At 38.7% G+C, this 21,073-nt stretch overlaps 1 protein-coding gene across 2 annotated transcripts in view; it reads right to left on the bottom strand.

Moving 5' to 3' along the window:
* The window catches only part of sntb1 (syntrophin, basic 1), a 122,602-nt gene that overhangs the window by 76,137 nt on the left and 25,392 nt on the right, over positions 1-21,073 (bottom strand). For both annotated transcript variants that reach the window (XM_061951362.1, XM_061951355.2), the window contains exon 2: positions 1,706-1,952. In XM_061951362.1, the coding sequence (XP_061807346.1) occupies positions 1,706-1,952 (247 nt within the window). The remainder of the gene's footprint in view (positions 1-1,705; positions 1,953-21,073) is intronic.

Genomic DNA, 21,073 nt, shown 5'->3' with positions numbered 1-21,073 from the left:
AGTAAACACACATAAAAATAAAATGTACTCTTAATCTCTGTCAGCAAAATTATACATCTTGCAGAGAGTGAACCCTCTTGCACCAAGAGAAGCGAACGACATAGACATTGCAATGTATCCATGAGGGAAAAGTTATTGGGTTCATTGTCATGTATTGTTCGATTAATTGGCACTGGCCTAGGTATAGCCAGAATTAAAAACATAGAAAACACACAAAGTTGGCAAAATATATTTGTTACTAGCCAGTGTCAGCCACACAGTGCTATATAAACCCTATTTAACAACAGAACATAAAGTTATTGACTTATGATGGTTGGCATCATTTTGTGCAGCTGCAAGCATCTTAAAACATGCACAGAAGATAACATGTACCGTATTTTTCGGAGTATAAGTCGCTCCGGAGTATAAATCGCACCGGCCGAAAATGCATAATAAAGAAGGAAAAAAACATATATACGTCGCACTGGAGTATAAGTCACATTTTTGGGGGAAATTTATTTGATAAAACTCAACACCAAGAATATACATTTGAAAGGCAATTTAAAATAAATAAAGAATAGTGAACAACAGGCTGAATAAGTGTATGTTATATGACACACAAATAACCAACTGAGAACGTGCATGGTATGTTAACGTGACATATTATGGTAAGAGTCATTCAAATAACTATAAGATATAGAACATGCTACACGTTTACCAAATAATCTGTCACTCCGAATCGCTAAATCCCATGAAATCTTATACGTCTAGTCTCTAACGTGAATGAGCTAAATAATATTATTTGATATTTTACGGTAATGTTAACAATTTCACACATAAGTCGCTCCTGAGTATAAGTCGCACCCCCGGCCAAACTATGAAAAAAACTGCGACTTATAGTCCGAAAAATACGGTAGACATCCTTATACAGTACATGTAATATATCCCTATATTTATGGCCAGAGTTTTAATGCTTCAAGTCAGCTGTTGCTACTTTTTCAAGCTTCAGCTGGACCAAATGAATTTGCTTTTGTGCAGACAGATTGTTTTGAAACTCCACTTGTGTGGAGATTTGTTTTAAAATATGTGTGTGGGTGTGGACAGAGATAAATGACATGACAGCACACCACTTTCAGAGAGCCTGCTGTTCAATCTTGGTCATATTACTTGTCAATTAACTTAAGGACACCTCTTAACATAACCTGAAAATGATCCAAACTCTTTCTGATAGGCACCCAAGAAGTTAAGGAGAAAATGGGGTGATCTGAGGACAGCAGAAGAGCAACGCAAAACAAGCATTTCTTTTTCTCACAAACACTTTGTTGTGTTGACAAAGGCGTTGGAAAATGAAAAATTAGGGGAAAAAAACCCTCCCATTTAATGAATTCCGTGCAGCACCTTTATTTCTAGTCTTCTCCATGACAGACGTTTCCAATCATAGAGTGAGCAACCATTAAACTGCTGTATGTTAATAGTTAGCAGCAAACCAGGATATCAGAAAAAAATGTATTATTGTCAGACATTTTCCTTCAGCTATCACTATTTTGCACACTGTACTGTCATGATATGAATGTGTTGCACTCATACCACGCACTGCATGATATCACCTAGTAAAGTAGTTGGTGCAAAGGCATCAAATGTTACATATTCTGCTGACCAAACGACAGTTAATGATTGTGTGGGTGAATGTGAAAGTGAGCACAAAACAGTTTTGTGTGTCAGCTACCTGTTGTCTGGGTCTGCTGTGGTCATGGCTCGGGTTACGTAACACATCCTGAGCGGAAAGCATCGCCGGTCGCCCTGCAGGGACAGGGGCGGCTGAAGAGGAGAGCTCTGAGCTAAGGGGGAGGCGGTCGGAGAGATGATGGGAGTGCTGCTGAAACGTGGGGACTCTGGTGGGGGCGTTTCCCATCCGATTTCTGACACCGGTGAACCCTTTTTGACGTACGGCGTTGCCTCTCGCATGTACTTGACTGGACGAGGAAGAGAGAAAAAGAATGTTTAAAATGTGTATGTTACATATTCAGGAATTGCTATTGTTTTGTATAGATATAGAACGCAATAAATACCTTGGATTTGCCACATTGAATGTGGTTAAAGGAGGTATTTCAGTAAAAATACAGCAAATAAAATGATGACTATTATACTGTATTTATGGAGATGAAAAGTTCATTCAACCTTTTAAAACACAGGTGTCAAACTAAAGGCCCACAGGGCCATTAGAAAGTCAACAAGTATTCAGTCCACGTATGCATATTTCTACACCTTATGTGATCAAATTACCACTAAAGGCCACAGTGCTATCAATTGTATGCACTGCGCTTAACTATTCTTACCAAATGTGTCAGATTAACACTAAATATAGCAATAATTTAAATATACACAAATAAAAACAACACCACGTTAACCATTAAACCTTGTCTGTACAAAATAACACATTACAAATGCATGATAATAACACAGTTACAAGTGATAACTGTATACTGAACAAAAATACAAGAGTAACACTTTTATTTTTGCTCCCATTTTTCATAAGTTGAACTCCATCCATCCATCCATCCATTTTCTACCGCTTATTCCCTTTGGGGTCGCGGGGGGCACTGGAGCCTATCTCAGCTACAATCGGGCAGAAGGCAGGGTACACCCTGGACAAGTCGCCACCTCATCGCAGGGCCAACACAGATAGACAGACAACATTCACACTCACATCCACACACTAGGGCCAATTTTAGTGTTGCCAATCAACCTATCCCCAGGTGCATGTCTTTGGAGGTGGGAGGAAGCCGGAGTACCAGGAGGGAACCCACGCAGTCACGGGGAGGACATGCAAACTCCACACAGAAAGATCCCGAGCCCGGGATTGAACCCAAGACTACTCAGGACCTTCGTATTGTGAGGCAGATGCACTAACCCCTCTCCCACCGTGCTGCCCTGAGTTGAACTCAAATATCTAAAACTTGTATTATATACACAAAATACCCATTGCTCCTAAATGTTGTTCACAAATCTTTTTAAATCTGTGTTTGTGAGCATTGCTTTGTTGCCAAGATAATCCATCCCACCTCACAGGTGTGATTAAACAGCATGATTACTGCACAGTGTGCCTGAGGCTGCCCAAAATAAAAGTCCACTCTGAAATGTGCAGTTTTGCTTTATTGAGGGTCTGGGAGGGTCAGAAAAGCAGTCAGTATCTGGTGTGACCACCATTTATCCTCATGCAGTGCAGCACATCTCCTTCACATAGAGTTGATCAGGTTGTTGATTGTAGTCTGTGGAATGTTGGTCCACTCCTCTTTAATAGCTATGCCAAGTTGCTGGATATTGGTAGGAACTGGAACACGCTGTCGTATACGCCGATCCACAGCATCCCAAACATGCTCAATGGGTGACATACCCGGTGAGTATGCTGGCCATGCAAGAACTGGGATGTTTTTAGCTTCCAGGAATTGTGTACAGATTCTTGCAACATGGGGCCGTGCATTGTCATGCTGCAACATGAGGTGATGGTCTCGGCTGAATGGCACAACAATGGGCCTCAGGATCTCGTCCCGGTATCTCTGTGCATTCAAAATGCCATCAATGAAATGCACTTGTGTTCGTTGTCCATTACATTCGCCTGCCCGTCCCATAACCCGCCCCCACCATGGGCCACTCGATTCACAACGCTGACATCAGCAAACCGCTCTCTTACACAACACCACATGTGCTGTCTGCCATCTGCTTTAAACACTGAAAACCGAGATTCACGTGCCAGACGCCATCAAATGTGAGCATTTGCCCACTCAAGTCGGTTACGACAAACTGCTGTCAGGTCGAGACCCCGATGAGGACGACGAGCATGCAGCTAAGCTTCCCTCAGACAGTTGCTCACAGTTTGTGCAGAAATTATTTGGTTATGCAAACCAACTGTTGCAGCAGCTGTCCAGCTGGCTGGTCTCAGACGATCATGGAGGTGCACCTGCTGGATGTGGAGGTCCTAGGCTGATGTGGTTACACGTGGTCTGCGGTTATGAGGCTGGATGGATGCCAAATTCTCTGAAATGCCTTTGGAGACGGCTTACGGTAGAGAAATGATTTCACGGGCAACAGCTTTGGTAGACATTCCTTCGGTCAGCATGCCATCTACACTCTCCCTCAAAACTTGCGACAACCTTGGCATTGTGCTGTGTGATAAAACTGCACATTTCAGAGTGACGTTTTATTGTGGGCAGCCTACGGCACACCTGTGCAATAATCATGCCCTTTAATCAGCATCTTGATATGCCACACCTGTGAGGTGGAATGGATAATCTTGGCAAAGAAGAAATACTCATTAACACAGATTTAGACAGATTTGTGAACAATATTTGAGAGGCATAGGTTTTTTGTGTGAATAGTAAAAGTTTTTGATCTTTGAGTTTAACTCATGAAAAATGTTGTGTTCATATTTTTGTTCAGTGTAACAACAAAAGGCATGCTAGGAAACACTTGCTTCTCAGACACATTCTCAGACTTGCCAACTCTTTCTGCGAAAGACCCCCGGAAATTGCATTTGTGTACCAACATCTCCCGGATTCTGCTGTTTTTGTGTCCATATAAAATATTGTATCTTTTGCCCATGTGTTAAAAGGATGACGAGGAGGTGGTCAATCAACAATCACTTAATAATTTGAACAACCACAGTTGTCCTCGCGCGCGCACAAAGCAACTCTCAGAAAATAGAAATCTTCAAGCCGGATTGAATACACACGTATGTTTTTGTCAGGGGCAAGTGAATCCTAACGGGCCCGTGATCTAAAGTGTGCTATGAATTTTGGCCCCCTCTGCGATTGAGTTTGGCAATCCTGTTTGAGACCATTTCAGGTTCCAATCCAATGACAGTGTGACCAGCAAACTGTAGTAATAATCCCAATAGGCCAATTTTCAACTGAGCTTTAATGTTTTTGCTAAATCATCAACTTTTTATTTTCAAAGCTAGTATTAAAAAAAACTAAAAACGTTCGATTCAATTACTAATGTTAAATGCACAATTAGAGAACTGCATTACCAACGGATTAAAGAGAAAACACAGTAACATTACCTTTTAAACTAAACAGATTTAAGTTTTTCATGCTGAGCCCCATTTCACTAACAGCCACTTATCTAATAAATAATCAGCTCAAGGTCAAAGTTGTAGTTTGTCCAAGTTACAGTACCACTTTTGCTGCAGATCAGTATGTAAGAATAATGATTAATATGTAAAATCACTACCGATAAGCTAATGGCCAGCAGCGTTAAAAAGGGGATTTAAAAAATGTAAATCCTAAATTTTGTAGGTCTCAGGTTGTGTTTGGCACTGTGATTTTAATGAATGTGTGCATTTCTAGATATAACAAGAGTGTCAGCACATTGACAAAACTACACTATTGAATTAAAAAAATAAGTTACACACTGTAAAAAAAAAAAAAAAAAAAAAAAAAAAAGTCAGCAGATTTTACGGGCAGCTTAGTCGTCAAAATTTCACCATAAAAACAAAAGTGGTACTATTTTTTCATTTTCAGTTTTAACGGCCACTAACCGTCCTTTTCTTTCCTCGGGAGGACATAAAGTTTCTGCCGCGTGACTTCTTTCAATCAGCTGTTCTTATCTTCTACAATAACAACAAGCTGACGGTGATCCCCACATATAAAAAAAATTACAGGGTTTATTTTAACTTTTCCTCCTGATGATCAATGACAAGAATGGCAAAAATAATAAAGAGGATGTTATAACAAACAAGGGATACAACGAAAACGGTAAAATTATAAAAAGCAGTAAAACACTCCACGGCTAGAATTACCGTTTAAAATTCAAATGATTATAAAACCGTGATTGGTAACACTTAATAAAGTCACAAACTGGAGACACTGCTCATTACTGGGGAAGCAAGCTAGCACTAGTTTGCTTAAATGCTAAAATAAAAACGAGAGATTAACATCTTTTTTTTCATAAAAAAAATAACATTCCCTATTCTAAACTTGGAATGGAATGGAACTTTATTGTCATTACACTTAAAAAGTACAACAAAATTACATTTTCTGTACAAACGCGTTCAGACATACAGTACATCATACAGTGTAGACAGAACAGGAAAGGCGGGAAAAAGGTAAGCCATGGGGTGAGGAGGAGGAGAAAAAAAGCAAGTTCCAAAGTAAACTCCTGTGGGTGGCAGGGGCTCAGTTTGAGACCAGGAAAAAAATCTCAAGCAAAGCACACATACATATTACGACACACAGCTCGAGACTATCAACACATTACTGTCTGAGCAACTAAGATATTCAATTGTGTAGATCAGTGTTTTTGCAACCTTTTTTGAGCCGAGGCGCATTTTTTTTAATTGAAAAAAATCCGCAGGCACACCACCAGCAGAAATCATTAAGAAATGAAACTCAGTAGACAATACAAAGTCGTTGTCGCAATTGTTGGATATGAATTTAAACCATAACCAACTATGCATCACTATAGCTCTTGTCTCAAAGTAGGTCTACTGTCACAACCCGTAACAGCACAACGTAACTTATTTTGAGTTTTTTGGTTGTGCTCCCATGCATAATGTTTTAGTTCTTGTCTTGCGCTCCTATTTTGGTGGCTTTTCCTGTTTTTTGGTATTTTCCTGTTGCAGTTTCATATATTCCTTTGAGCGTTATTCCCCGCACCTGCTTTGTTTTAGCAATCAAGAATATTTAAGTTGTTGCTATCTTTTTTGTGTGGACATTGTTGATTGTCATGTCATGTACGGATGCACTTTGTGGACGCCATCTCTGCTCCACATGCTGTAAGTTTTTGCTGTCCTCCAGCATTCTGTTTTTGTTTACTTTGTAGCCAGTTCAGTTTTAGTTTCGTTCTACGTAGCCATCTCTAAGCTTTAATTCCTTTTCTTAGGGACGCTCATATTTTGTTTATTTTTGGTTTAAGCATTAGATACCTTTTTACCTGCACACTGCCTACCGCTGTCGCCTGCATATTGTGATCACGACAAACTATCGTCGTCTCACACGACATCTACAAAGCAACTAGCTACCAGCTTCCACTTACTGATATTGAGGAGAATAACATGGTTACTCTGCCGAGCTCTAGACAGCACCGACACTCAACAATGGCACCTTATTTGCGGATTATAATTACTGGTTTGCAAAAAATATTTTTAACCCAAATAGATGAAACTACATAATCTCCCACGGCACACCAGACTGTATCTCACGGCACACTAGTGTGCCGCGGCACACACAGTGGTTGAAAAACACTGGTGTAGATTAAACCTACAGGCTGTGTTCCCTTAGACAGAGAAATCGATCTATACTCAAAGCAATATAACAACAGGATGTAAATTTGTGTGACACAACATAAACAGGGTGTGATGTGTCCAACACACTTAATAAAAAACAAAAAAACAAAAAAAACTTTTACAAATTAAAACCGTAGAAGATTAACACATTAAAACACTCAACCAAAAAAATATGGCTCTTAAAGAGGCTGTTTGCAACATTTATATAAATGTTTCCAGGGCGCTAACTTTCCAATGTATTTTACACAGTATATCTGGCCCTCTTTTGGCTTCTCGGACGTTCTGTACGATGTAATGTGTAACGTACGTAACACATGCACGCACATTAGTTTTGGGTGTTGTTAGCTAATAATAGCGATTTGGATAGCTAGTGTAAGCTGTCATTGAATGTACAGTATATTCTATCATAACAACCACATGACTGCAAATTGTGTTAAAAAATGTTTTTCTCAATTTTCTTCATATGCTTGTTTTGTTGAACAGACATATTTCGGTGCACACGCCGCGTATAATTGGCAGCTGGCTGGTGGCATTTGGAATCCAGCCGCACACTATTGTCAGGAGAGGCAGAGAGAAACTGTAACAAGCCTAACCACTAACCTGCGGATGAGAGCTGACACAGAGGGAAGTGTGGCATTATGGGACTGTCCTCAAAGCCGGCTGCTAAAGTGAAATAACACCCTGACTCTCATCTGAAATTTTAGGTTACAGAGTTGAATAACGGCTAATGGATTTGTTCAAGCATAAGCAAAGACGACAACATGACAACTATGTCTTGTTTGTGTTTTCATGTATGGAAACGAACAAAATAAGCGGCTTAAATTTAGAAATCCATAAAATGTGACCCAACTAGCATTTTGTTTTCATCTACTATACAAGCAGAGCTGGTGTAAGCTGAATGACCGGCATTACTGTGGCCATGAATAGATACAGTATAATGCTATACAACAAGGGGTAACACTGCGTACGTATGTGGCTATTCTCACACAGGCCCCGTTTATGTTGCAGCACTAAATATACTAGACCCTGTAAAGCATCTTAAGAACCAAAGGGAAGAAAACACAGCGGAACCTCCACAAGTGTCAATAGACAGTAATAAGTAAAAGTTAACCCATGCAGTATTAATTTGTCAAACACTTTCCAAGACAGAGTCTTTAGTTCACAAAAGGCTACTTGATCCCACTTAAGAGTCCAATCAAGACAATGGAAGGTTGATTACAAATAGGAAGTAGAAAAGCAATTTAGCAGAGTTATTCACATAGCCAGCAACAATCTGCATGATAACGCTGGCCAAGAAGCAGTTCTACTTCGGATGTGAGTCAGCTAACGATTCACTAGGGATGGGTACTTTTTTAGGCATGGACCAAATTCCGTCGGTACTACTGGTTATTGATTTACATGAAATCAAACAGTGCCAGATTTCAATACCTTTGTTGCTCATGACGTCATGTCTGGTTGCAGATTAAACACTTGATGGGGAAACAATCACTCAAGCATCACTCAGAGCAGACTCAGCTAAACTGTCTCTAAGTAATATTGAATTTTTTTATGCAAACAAAGCGACGATGCTTGACAGAAAACACTCACACAAAAAGTAAGTCTCCACTTTTCCAAAATGTGCTACCTTAAAGCTAATTTACATTGGATTTGCCATATACATGCTACTTTCTAGCGATTTACAAGGCGATTTCAACACCTCCAAATCTGGTAATGAAACTACTACGAAAACTAAACTATGATGCACGTTACAATCAAACGGCAATACTTACAGTATAAACACTTTATAAGGCGCAACATAAGACAAGGCAGACACATTCACAGCAAAGACTACTTCCTAGCTAGGCAACACATAGTAGTCTATACACTGCTGCCATCTAATGTTTTGGAATTGCAACTGCATGCAAGTCTTTTATATAATACTTCCAAATGAGACTCAGAAATGTAAAAGACATACAAAATGTAAGAACTGGACAGCAGTTATCATTATCAGCTCATTTTTTTTAATTTTACATTCAAAAATGAGCTTTTATTACTCAATACATACCATTTACTAACACTAGAGATGTAACACTATCAAAATATCACAGTAAAATATTATCGTGGTATTAAGACCATGGTACAATATCATTGTCAAATTGTCCAAAAAAAAAAAAGCCAATGTGTGCAAAATTAAGTGGCAGGAATGTTTAGAATAAACATTTACTGCAATTGAAGACAAACATAATGCTCAAATGTTCTAATTATATTTATTGCTACAAATATGTATTTTAAGTGCAAATGATTGTGCGGAAACAAACTCTTTCAAGCAAATATCTGACAATTTAGCTTTTAATAATTTTAATACCTCAAAAATTGATGTTTAGCTTCGCTGGCTTCAAATATATTTTCCAGGTGATAGTTTATCAAGTAGCTTCCTGTGGTGTGCAGAGTCCGCACTCTGACAGGACAATTTCCTTGCGTGGCGGCTTACCATGACCCGCGCTGTGTTGCCTTGGAAACATTTGAGACGAAGGTGGCACTTTAGTAGGCGCAGACCTCCGCCAAAGAGGTTATGTTTTCGTCAGGGTTTGTTTTTCTGTATGTTAGCATGACATAACTCAAAATGTTACGTATGGACCTTATAATAATAATAATAATGGATTCGATTTATATAGCGCTTTTCTAGACATGCTTCCTCCTTTTCTCCCCTTTACTGTGTTCCACACCCCCACCTTCCGGTCCATTCATCTGGTCCCGCGCTGCGCAGAGGATTATGGGAGATGTGGTTTATTTTTAGACTGGCCAATGTAAAACCGCCAAAAAAACTACACTCACTAAGTTTTAATTTCATATTGTCAGACATCACAGCATTAGTGTGATGATTTTCAAACCACAATACCGCGGTATCTACAATACAGTTACAGAACACCCCTAATCAACACACATAAAAATACAGAAAAACTGGTATTGTTGAGCATTGGTTTCGAATGCCAGGTACCAGGAATTGGTACTATACCGGTTTGAATGTGAAAAGTACCCATTCTGAATAGTATTCTTTTCTTAACATCCATTGTTGAGAATGGTCCTGGAAATGTAAATGGGAAAAAGAAAGTGTGGCAAAATTACACAAAAAAGCCTAAAAAAGATTGTGTGATTCAAGGTATGCATGTTGGTCAAACCCCATATTTTAACAAGCTTTAAATATATTTACGAACTGAGGTTCCACTTCACTCTTTTTTTCCTTTGAGCTTAATTTGGAAGCAGATGGTTTTGTCTGTTAAATAAGTCAAGCCAGTGGATGCAAATCTCTCTCTGATTTGATTTTTCACCCCCTTCTTACCTGGTGCTCGACTTGCATAAACAGATGCCGCCAAATTTGGTTTTATTGTAACTGTTCTGCATCTCATTTGGAGCCCACGCTACAGTTCTCCTGATGAATGACAGCGTATGAACGCCAACCAGCTGCTCGGCCCCCCATTAAAAACCCCATTCGCTCGTCAAAAAACACTTCGCTTGTTAAACTCTACTCAACCCCGTCCAATTACATGTTTTATAAATAAACCACAATCTATTTCTTTAGAAGCTGGGGGGGTGTTGACAGAATCGCCAGTTATGTGGCCGTCTCATTAAGTTGTTTTTGCTTAATGGTCTTTAACTCACTCATGGCTGAGAGGGTCCTTCCATACTCTCTGAATGGGAATCTTAATTTGTGAGGAAATGTATCACATAAAGAAGACTTAACTTCCTCTCATTAGGCGCATGAAGAGTAAGGTGGGAGTTGAAAAGAGAACAGGCAGTGGGACTTCAGAATGAAAGCTTCCTTTGTAGGTACTGAGCAGGTAGCTGGATACTACAGTAGCACAAAGGGCCTTCACAAGACCCTCAAGATAACTTTTTCTTGCAGAGGATTTGAGGCCTGTTAAATATGATGAAACTTCACTTAGGTTTCTAACGAGATGTGAACAGAATCGTGTCCTTGCAATGTTCCTCTTGACTGGAAAGAGACAGAATGAATAATGTGTTGTTTGGTAGGAAGGAGGCAGACCTGAATGCAGGCAGGAACTTAAGAATATTGTATTTCTTTCGTCTCAGGAGACAGGAGCCAAAGGACTTAGCAGGAGGACTGCCATACTAACAGATACAAGTGTGATAATGAACTGAAACACTCAGTTTAATCAACACAGGGTAACTTGAATCTGATTGGGGGACAAACCGTCTCGGGCAGCAGCCATTAATCAATTAAATCAATACATTTGAGTAGAGAAAAGCTTTGATTTATGTTGTGTTGCTTTGAATAATCGTTTAATAAATGTAACTATTTTTTTTAAATCAGATTAATCACACTTTTGAATTTGGATCATGATTAATCACAGGTTATTACTTTCTTGGATTATTTAAAGGGGAACATTATCACCAGACCTATGTAAGCGTCAATATATACCTTGATGTTGCAGAAAAAAGACCATATATTTTTTTAACCGATTTCCGAACTCTAATAGGGTGAATTTTGGCAAATTAAACGTTGTGACGTCACATCGGGAAGCAATCCGCCATTTTCTCACTTTCGTCGGTGTGTTGTCGGAGGGTGTAACAACACGAACAGGGACTGATTCAAGTTGCACCAGTGGCCCAAAGATGCAAAAGTGGCAAGAAATTGGACGAAATTTGTTCAAAATACGAGGCTGTGGGGAAAGCCGACGAAATGGTCAGTCGTTTGTTCCGCACACTTTACCGACGAAAGCTATGCAACGACAGAGATGACAAGAATGTGTGGATATGCTGCGACACTCAAAGCAGATGCTGACATCAACTCCAAAACTGGACAGATCAGCTTTCAGGAAAAGAGAGCGGATGAGGGTATGTCTACAGAATATATTAATTGATGAAAACTTTTTATTCAGTTCTCGCGGTTTTACGTAAATTATTATACATAAACTGTGTTTACCAATAATTTAGCTTAAAAACATTTATTTTTTTCAATCATTCGAGTACATTTGGGTAGTCTTGTGTAATGCAGTATTTTGTGTCTATTTAGGTATGGTTAACCTGAGTGCTGAAATCGTGGAAAAATATATGTTCTTAGCGCGCCTGAAATGGGCTGTCTGCACTCTCAAAGTGCATGATGTTGCCAAATGTATTTCATATGCTGTAAACCTAGTTCATAGTTGTTAGTTTCCTTTAATGCCAAACAAACACATACCAATCGTTGGTTAGAAGGCGATCGCCGAATTCGTCCTCGCTTTCTCCCGTGTCGCTGGCTGTCGTGTCGTTTTCGCTTGCATACGGTTCAAACCGATATGGCTCAATAGCTTCAGTTTCTTCTTCAATTTCGTTTTCGCTACCTGCCTCCACACTACAACCATCCGTTTCAATACATGCGTAATCTGTTGAATCGCTTAAGCCGCTGAAATCCGAGTCTGAATCCGAGCTAATGTCGCTATACTTTGTTGTTCTTTCCGCCATGTTTGTTTGTATTAGCACCACTGTGTGACGTCACAGGAAAATGGACGGGTGTATATAACGATGGTTAAAATCAGGTACTTTGAAGCTTTTTTTAGGGATATTGCGTGATGGGTAAAATTTTGAAAAAAACTTCGAAAAATAAAATAAGCCACTGGGAACTGATTTTTAATGGTTTTAACCCGTCTGAAATTGTGATAATGTTCCCCTTTAAATTAACTTAAAAAAGCCCCAATATCTGGACAGTCGACACAAATGCAACTTTATTGTCAAAACATCATAAAGGATCATTTTTAAATGGGTTACTTAAATGCACATCATTTATTTGCTTAAAACTTGGTAAACGTTGTATCGAAAGCAGTGTTTTTCAACCACTGTGATGCGGCACACTAGTTTACCATGAGATACAGTCTGGTGTGCCATGGGAGATTATGTAGTTTCACCTAATTGGGTTAAAAATATTTATTGCAAACCAGTAATTATAATCCGCAAATAATGTGCCGTTGTTGAGTGTCTGTGCTGTCTAGAGCTCGGCAGAGTAACCGTGTAATACTCTTCCATATCAGTGGGTGGCAACAGGTAGCTAATTGCTTTGTAGATGTCGGGAACATGGTTTGTCGTGATCACAATATGCGGGAGGCAGCGTGCAGGTAAAAAGGTATCTAACGCTTAAACCAAAAATAAAGTGCCGCTAAGAGAAGGCATTGAAGCTTAGGGATGGCTATGCAAACTTGCTGCAAAATAAACAAAAACAGAATGCTGGATGACAGCAAAGACTTACGGCGTGTGGAGCCGACGGCGTCCATAAAGTACATCCGTACATGACACGGCAATCAACAATGTCTCCACAAAGGAGGATAGCGTCCGCACAACTTAAATAGTCTTGATTGCCAAAACAAAGCAGGTGCGGGGAATGGCGTTCAAGGAAGACATGAAACTGCTCCAGGAAAATAGCAACAAAACAGGAAAAGCCACCAAAATAGGAGCGCAAGACAAGAACTACAACACGACACACAGGAAAACGTCAAAAACCTCAAAATAAGTCACAGGTCGATGTGACAGGTCGTGACAGTACACCTACTTTGAGACAAGAGTTAAAGTGAAGCATGCTTGGTTATGGTTTGAATTCATATCCAACAATTGCGAAAACAACTTTTTACTGTCATTGTTGGCTGCTGAGTTTCATTTTTCAATGATTTCTGCTGGTGGTGTGCCTCGGGACTTTTTCAATGAATAAAATGTGTTTTGGCTCAGAAAATGTTGAAAAACAATGATCTAAAGTACAGTCAGGGTGTATTTTGAAGTGAAATTTTATTTCCTAGAACTTCGCTTTCTGGCTCAGGTACAATCCTATTGTAATGAATCACACCTGAGCCATTATACATGAATCATATCTTAAATGGACGTGTGGAAGTAAACAATGTGATGAAGCAACATTTTACAACAATCAATCTAGGGATCTAGATATCTGGTCAGGACACTGTGCTTGTAGGCTGAAATTGGCGGTCGTACTTGACGGCAGCAAACCACTTCATGGCTTCACAATAGTTCTGGTGTACAAAACTACACGTTGAGTAATCGCTCAACATACATCGCGAACAATAACTTTACAGTCCAAATGCATTCGCTGTTTTCCGTAGTACTCCCTCGTTCACAGAGCCCGCATTCTCGTTGTCTCACTTTAGACAAATAGACAAAGGTTTTCGCTAAGTAGAATCACAGCTGACCTGGACATTTGAAAGTTCTCTTGCCATTCCTGTGGCACAACTTATTACTCCCCTCCATCTTTTCAGTGGTTACCGCCGAGTTACGATACCGCTTGTTATGAAGCTGGCTGTGGCGCATTCTTTCTGATGTCACTTCCTGTGTGGGGTGCGGTCTTTCCGGCGTCACTTCCTCTCCGAACTCAGTTTGTATCGATGAGTCCATACAAAGCTAAGAGTCGGAAATTCAAGAAATACACACCGCACTTACCCGTGTAAAAAATTATCTCAGGAGGGGGACCTTATACGATGGGTTAGTGTGGCTGACACGAGGCTTAGGCTAAATAATTATTTATCTAAGGAGTTATCCGGCTTAATGTAGACAGGGCCTTAGGAAAGCGTGGTTGATCTACAATTAAAGGAATTTGACACCAAGATTTTTTTTAAATATATTTTTTTACAGCTTTAATTACAATGATGAAGCTGTTTACAACATACAGTTGTGGTCAAAAGTTTACATACACTTGTAAAAAACATAATGTCATGGCTGTCTTGAGTTTCCAATAATTTCTACAACTCTTATTCTTTTGTGATAGAGTGATTGGAGCACATACTTGTTGGTCACAAAAAACAATAATGAAGTTTGGTTCTTTTATGAATTTATTATGGGTCTACTGAACACGTGACCAAATCAGCTGGGTCAAAAGTATACATACAGCTAGGGCTGGGCGATATGGCCTTTTTTTAATATCTCGATATTTTTAGGCCATGTCACGATACACGATATATATCTCGATATTTTGCCTTAGCCTTGCATGAACACTTGATGCATATAATCACACCAGTATGATGATTCTATGTGTCTACATTAAAACATTCTTGTTCATACAGTATTAATATATGCTCATTTTAAACTTTCATGCAGAGAGGGAAATCACAACTAAGTCAATTGACCAAAACTGTATTTATTTAACAGTTATTAAGCAGTGGCACTAACATTCATGTCATTTCAAAACGGAAAATGCAAGATTGTCAGAGACATTTTAAAAAAAGCTATTAGTGCACTTTTGTGCATGATGTCACTAAGATGACATATCAAAACAACACTAAATTAAAGTGCACTTTTTGTACAGAACGCCACTACAATAGTTTAAAACAAATATAAAGTGCACTTTTGTGCATGATGTCACACAAGATATTTCAATAACTGTCAAATAAAAATGAGCTGCATAATAGGAAATCAAATAGTGTATGTCCTTCGCTCTGTGGTAGGTTACTCCGGATGTTATCTCCTTCTGTTGTGGACTATTTTTTTCATACAGTGTTGATGTGGAAATGATTGCCTCGGCATTTTGTTGGTGTGGCACTGAACGAAGATGTTGACATGCGGAGTAAGCACTCTTCATTCTCTAGCAGGTAACTTTTCAAATGATGCTACATATTAGCAGTAATGCTACTTTTTGTAGCAACGCTTTTGCCCCACACTTGACAAATTACGGTTGTCTGTTCGACATATTCCCACTTGAAGCCAAACCACCGCCAGAAGATGGACCCCCTGCTGTTTTTCTTGGGAATTAATTCTTCCTTTATTTGTTACCAGATTCGCACCATCTTTCTCTCGTATTACCACTCGCACCACAGCTAACGTTACTCATGCCGCTACCTCTCTGCTCTGTTGTAGAAATTATTGGAAACTCAAGACAGCCATGATATTATGTTCTTTACAAGTGTATGTAAACTTTTGACCACGACTGTAAGGTGAACTCGCGTGACGTCACATAAACCGGACTTGAAGCAAACTGAACAGTCAATTTGCCTTCATCAAAAAGAAATCTTCTAAAAATTGTACAAATTAAAATGGAAACACATTTAAACCCTCAAATAAAAACATGGCTCTTAAGAGTCTAGAACATTATTTAATGTTTCTTCTGCCAAGAAAATATGTTGTCTCATTTTATTATAGTTATTTGTTTTTATTAAAACTTTGTAAAAATATTTCAGTGTGTGTATAAATACATTACAAGCAGATTCACCAATACTGCGATAATAATGATAACTGTGATACATTTGGTTACAATAAACATGATATGACATTTTTCACATGGTTACATACATACTGTACTACCAACTTACACTGTTAGACACTGACCAAGCCTAATATGTACTGTATGGACAAGTTAGTGGCTGGATGAAGCATGAAAAAGTTTCCTTTTTTTTAAAAATTTAGTCTGGAAGAGATAGACACTCTTCCAGTTCCCGTTCTCTAGGGAGGATTACACTCAAACTAAGTACTTCCAAGTGGATCTCTTTATGGAAGCCAACTGGAACAGCTGTCACTGAACCTCTAAAGTAATTTAAAACAACACACACACACTGACACACGTTTTGGCATGTGAAAAGATGCCTCTGTTCAGACAACAAAGACCATCTAAGATGAAGTCATGTCTCAGTGGTTGCAGGTTTAATCTCCCTTGAAACATGATTCTAAAATAAGCTTGCACTACAATAGGAATTTAACATATTATTAACAGTCATTATAAAAGCCATAACGACGGATGGATTTTTTTTTAATGCATTCTAAATATTAAATAAACGTAAATAAAAGTCCGCCAATGGGAGGTCCTCTATTCCACCCATAAAATAACCAAAACCATCCAAATAGTGCCAACAATACTCCATTTACATATTATGATTTGAATATTAATCAGGTATTCGTGAAATTGTTATTATAAGCGCTAACGCAGACAAACTATTTATAGCTATGACGTGATCACAACCGTGTGTCCCTGTGTTTACATCATCGAGTGGTCTGCTGCTTCCTCGCTTCCGTGGGCCCTGGAATTTTATTGTACTCCCACCTGGAAAGTAGATGGCTGAGGATGTAAGCTGACAAATTGGTACACTTTGACAGCTATTTAAGAACCGGAATTGGCGAGAACAACACGAAAAGACGCTTAGTCCTCCCAGATCCCCCAACCCATTTCTTTGCAAGGATTATGAGACATTCTTCATCTAAATGGGAATATATGAACATCCTAACAGTCGGTATACAAATAACAGCAAACCTTGTACAGTAAGTGATGTTTTATTGTGTTTGTTGGCTCTTATAAAGTCTGCAGCAAGTGAAGTGTGAAGTGAATTATATTTATATAGCGCTTTTTCTCTAGTGACTCAAAGCGCTTTACATAGTGAATCCCAATATCTAAGTTACATTTAAACCAGTGTGGGTGGCACTGGGAGCAGGTGGGTAAAGTGTCTTGCCCAAGGACACAACGGCAGTGACTAGGATGGCGGAAGTGGGGATCGAACCTGGAACCCTCAAATTACTGACACGGCCACTCTACCAACCGAGCTATACCGCCCAATCAGTGATGTTAAAAAAAGCAAACGTGATGCATTTTTTTTAATTAATGCGCCACATATGCATAAAATTATCAAAATATGAAAATATTAAATGTTATTATAAATGTGCCCGTTGCTACATTACATATGGACTTACATCATGTATATAAACCCCTAATGAAGGTGTTTGGATGTGTTTTAAGGGCTTTATAGGCAGAATTGAGCAGCTCCCATAAGCTCCAGTCTAAGCAGACTTTTGATCGCATTTATTTAATATTTAGAATGCATAAAAAAAACATTAAAAAAACACATCCGTCATCATGTCTTTCATAATTATTGTGAACAATAGGCAAAATTCCAAAAAAAAGCACAGTTCCCCTTTAACTCAGTCAGGTCGTCTTGTTAAGTTGAGTCAACTACTAGTGTCAAGTATATTACAAAACATGAGTTGACATTAAGTCTGATGTAAGACTATTGGTTGAGGTAACTTTATTTAATTATATTATCATTTGTTTCTGTATCATGTGATGTCCACCAAAACATTACTTATGAGAACTAAAAAATATGTTGGTTTAACTTACTTTATCAAATTTTCGGTACAGCAAGGAACGTTACATTGATGGCGCATGCGTGTTGGTTGAAAGTCCAACCTTGACTTACTTTCTGAAGTTAACTGAACTTATTAGTATGTGTTTTTAATGCTTTTCCGCGCTTTTTTCTACTTGAAGTTGTCATAACTCTTCTTAATTAGTTGTGATGGGCAATTTGTTCGATCAACGTGACAACAATAGTCCTTCCGACTAAAAGCCAAAATCACTTTTGTCAGTGTGCTGACTTGTTTGATTAAGGAAAAGAAAAATGGATACAACTAGGACTGTCTTGGTCTAAGGAATTTCATAGTCGAATCAATCAATTTAGAATGCATAAAAAGAAGAAAAAACATATGCGTTCTTGTCTTACATAAGGATTGTGAATGATAGGCAAAATAAATAAGAAAATGCAGTTCCCCTTTAAATGTCAAGAAGTGAGACTGGGCTGAGGTCAGGGATCAGCTCAACTCACATTTAGAGTTCCCCCAGTTCGGTTTACAGTAGGCCTTTAAACACGAGGTTACATTAGCATATGTTGACATTTGGCTGTTAAATTACGCAAATGTCCCAACAATCATTTGCACCACCGACCACAAAAGCCATCAAGTAATATGGCGGTGTCCAAACAAAGTCTTTTTAAGAGTGAGTTCTATCAATACTGTCTATGTGATAATAACACATACTGGTCCTTTACCACCTGTCCATATTAGACAACATTAGAATGTTTGATAACTAGCAAAATGTTAATTTTACTGCATGCTGTGTCCATTTATTAATTTGTGTATTACATATGGACTACTAAAAACAAACAGGGAATGTTTTTGTAATTCTTGTCGCACACAAAGACGCCATGCTGTGCGTCACAACTGTCCCACAAACATGCACATCTACTATTTGAGAAATGTACAACCTTTTTTCTGCCTTTTTTTTTGCTTTTTGAAACATTTTGTCACCTTTCAGTGAGCGGAATGCACGCTTTTGTCCAGCCCTGAAAATAATGTCAACTTTGATGAATGCAGGGAGGAGCGTAAGTCTTGATTTATTTGTAAGTATTGATTTAGTTTTAAGTGCTGATGTTATTTACATTTTGTACACTATGTACATTTGAGTTTTTTGTTGCAGACGATTAAAAAAAAAAAAAAAAATCAAAGATTTTTCTCTTCTTGCATTCTCCCCAGGGTTTCTGTAGCTTTGCAACCTCCCCCTCACTTCATTTCACAGACCTAGCAAAACATGGCTGATGTGTATGCAAAACGAGAGCGAGACACTTGTCCCAAAGAAAACAATAATGTTGTCAGTGGCTTAGATGCAAAGTTTGTTTAAAAAGACAGCAGCGCAACAAATTTATTTAGCATCCGATATTGAAGCATTTAAAGGGGAACTGCACTTTTGTTTTTTTATTTTGCCTATCGTTCACAAAGACATAAGGACGGATGTATGACAGCTGAGCCAATGGGAGGTCTTTTATTCCACCCATAAAACCCAATAAAAAAACATCCAAAAAGAGCCAACAATACTCCATTTACATTTCGTGACTTGAATATTAACCAAGTATTAGTGATATTGTTATTATGATCGCTAACGCAGACAAACTATAGCGGCGCCGTGATCACTAGTGCGTGTGTTTATGTTTAGATCATTAAGTGGTCAGCTGTTTCCTCGCTTCCCTGGTCATCAAACTTTATTGTAAATCATAAATCATGCATTTCACCTGGACAAAAGAAGTCTGAGTAAGTATTCCGACAAGTTGGTACACTTTGACAGCCAATTTAGACCAGGAAATGGCAAGAACACAAAAAGAGGCTTGGTTCCACACCCCTTTTCTTTGCGAGGATTATGAGTCATTTTTCATCTCAACGGGAATTCTATTAGTCTGCCTCCTAATGACAGCAGATACTGTACAGTAAGGGATGTTTTATTAGGGTTGTTGGCTCTCATGCAGTCTGCAGTGAGTAGTAATCAGTGATGTATTTGAAAAAAAAGTGATTGTCATGATGGTCAAAATACGTAAATATTAAATGTTATTATGAATGTGCCCGTTACTTCATTACGTATACACTTACAGCATGTACGTGTATACCTTAATGGAGGTGTTTGGATGTTTTTAAGGGCTTTATAAGAGCTCCCAAAGGCTCCTTACAAAGCTCTGTATTGAATAATTGTATTCATTTAAGATGATGCATATTGATCCGCGATAAGAGCAAAAGCATCACAGTAAATATGCCAGAATTAGCTACAACAGTTACAATTAATATGTTTCATCCATTTAGTTGTTTGAAAATGAGTTTCCACAAAGTCCAGTTCATATCTATTCTAAAAAGAACCCAGTTTATAAAAAACAATTTTGCTAAGAGTAAGATGCAGTTCATGCAGTGTCATTTCAAACTAATAATAATATCTGGCTGCCAATATTATCGGCCGATAAATGCTTTAAAATGTAATATCGGAAATTATCGGTATCAGTTTCGTAATTATCGGTATCGGTTTCTAAAAGTAAAATGTATGACGTTTTAAAACGCCGCTGTGTACACGGACGTAGGGAGAGGTACAGAGTGCCAATGAACCTTAAAGGCATTTCCTTTGCGTGCGTGCCGTCCGAGTCACATAATATCTACCGGCTGTTCTCATCACAAATAAATGCAACGCATACTTGGTCAACAGCCATACAGGTCACACAGAGGGTGGCCGTATAAACAAGTTTAACACTGTTACAAATATGCGCCACAATGTGAACCCAC

Source organism: Nerophis lumbriciformis, linkage group LG04 (assembly GCF_033978685.3).
Source record: "Nerophis lumbriciformis linkage group LG04, RoL_Nlum_v2.1, whole genome shotgun sequence".
NCBI classification, from domain to species: Eukaryota; Metazoa; Chordata; class Actinopteri; order Syngnathiformes; family Syngnathidae; genus Nerophis; species Nerophis lumbriciformis.
The sequence above is the reverse complement of the archived record's forward strand: the minus strand, read 5'-3'. Positions and strand labels throughout refer to the sequence as shown.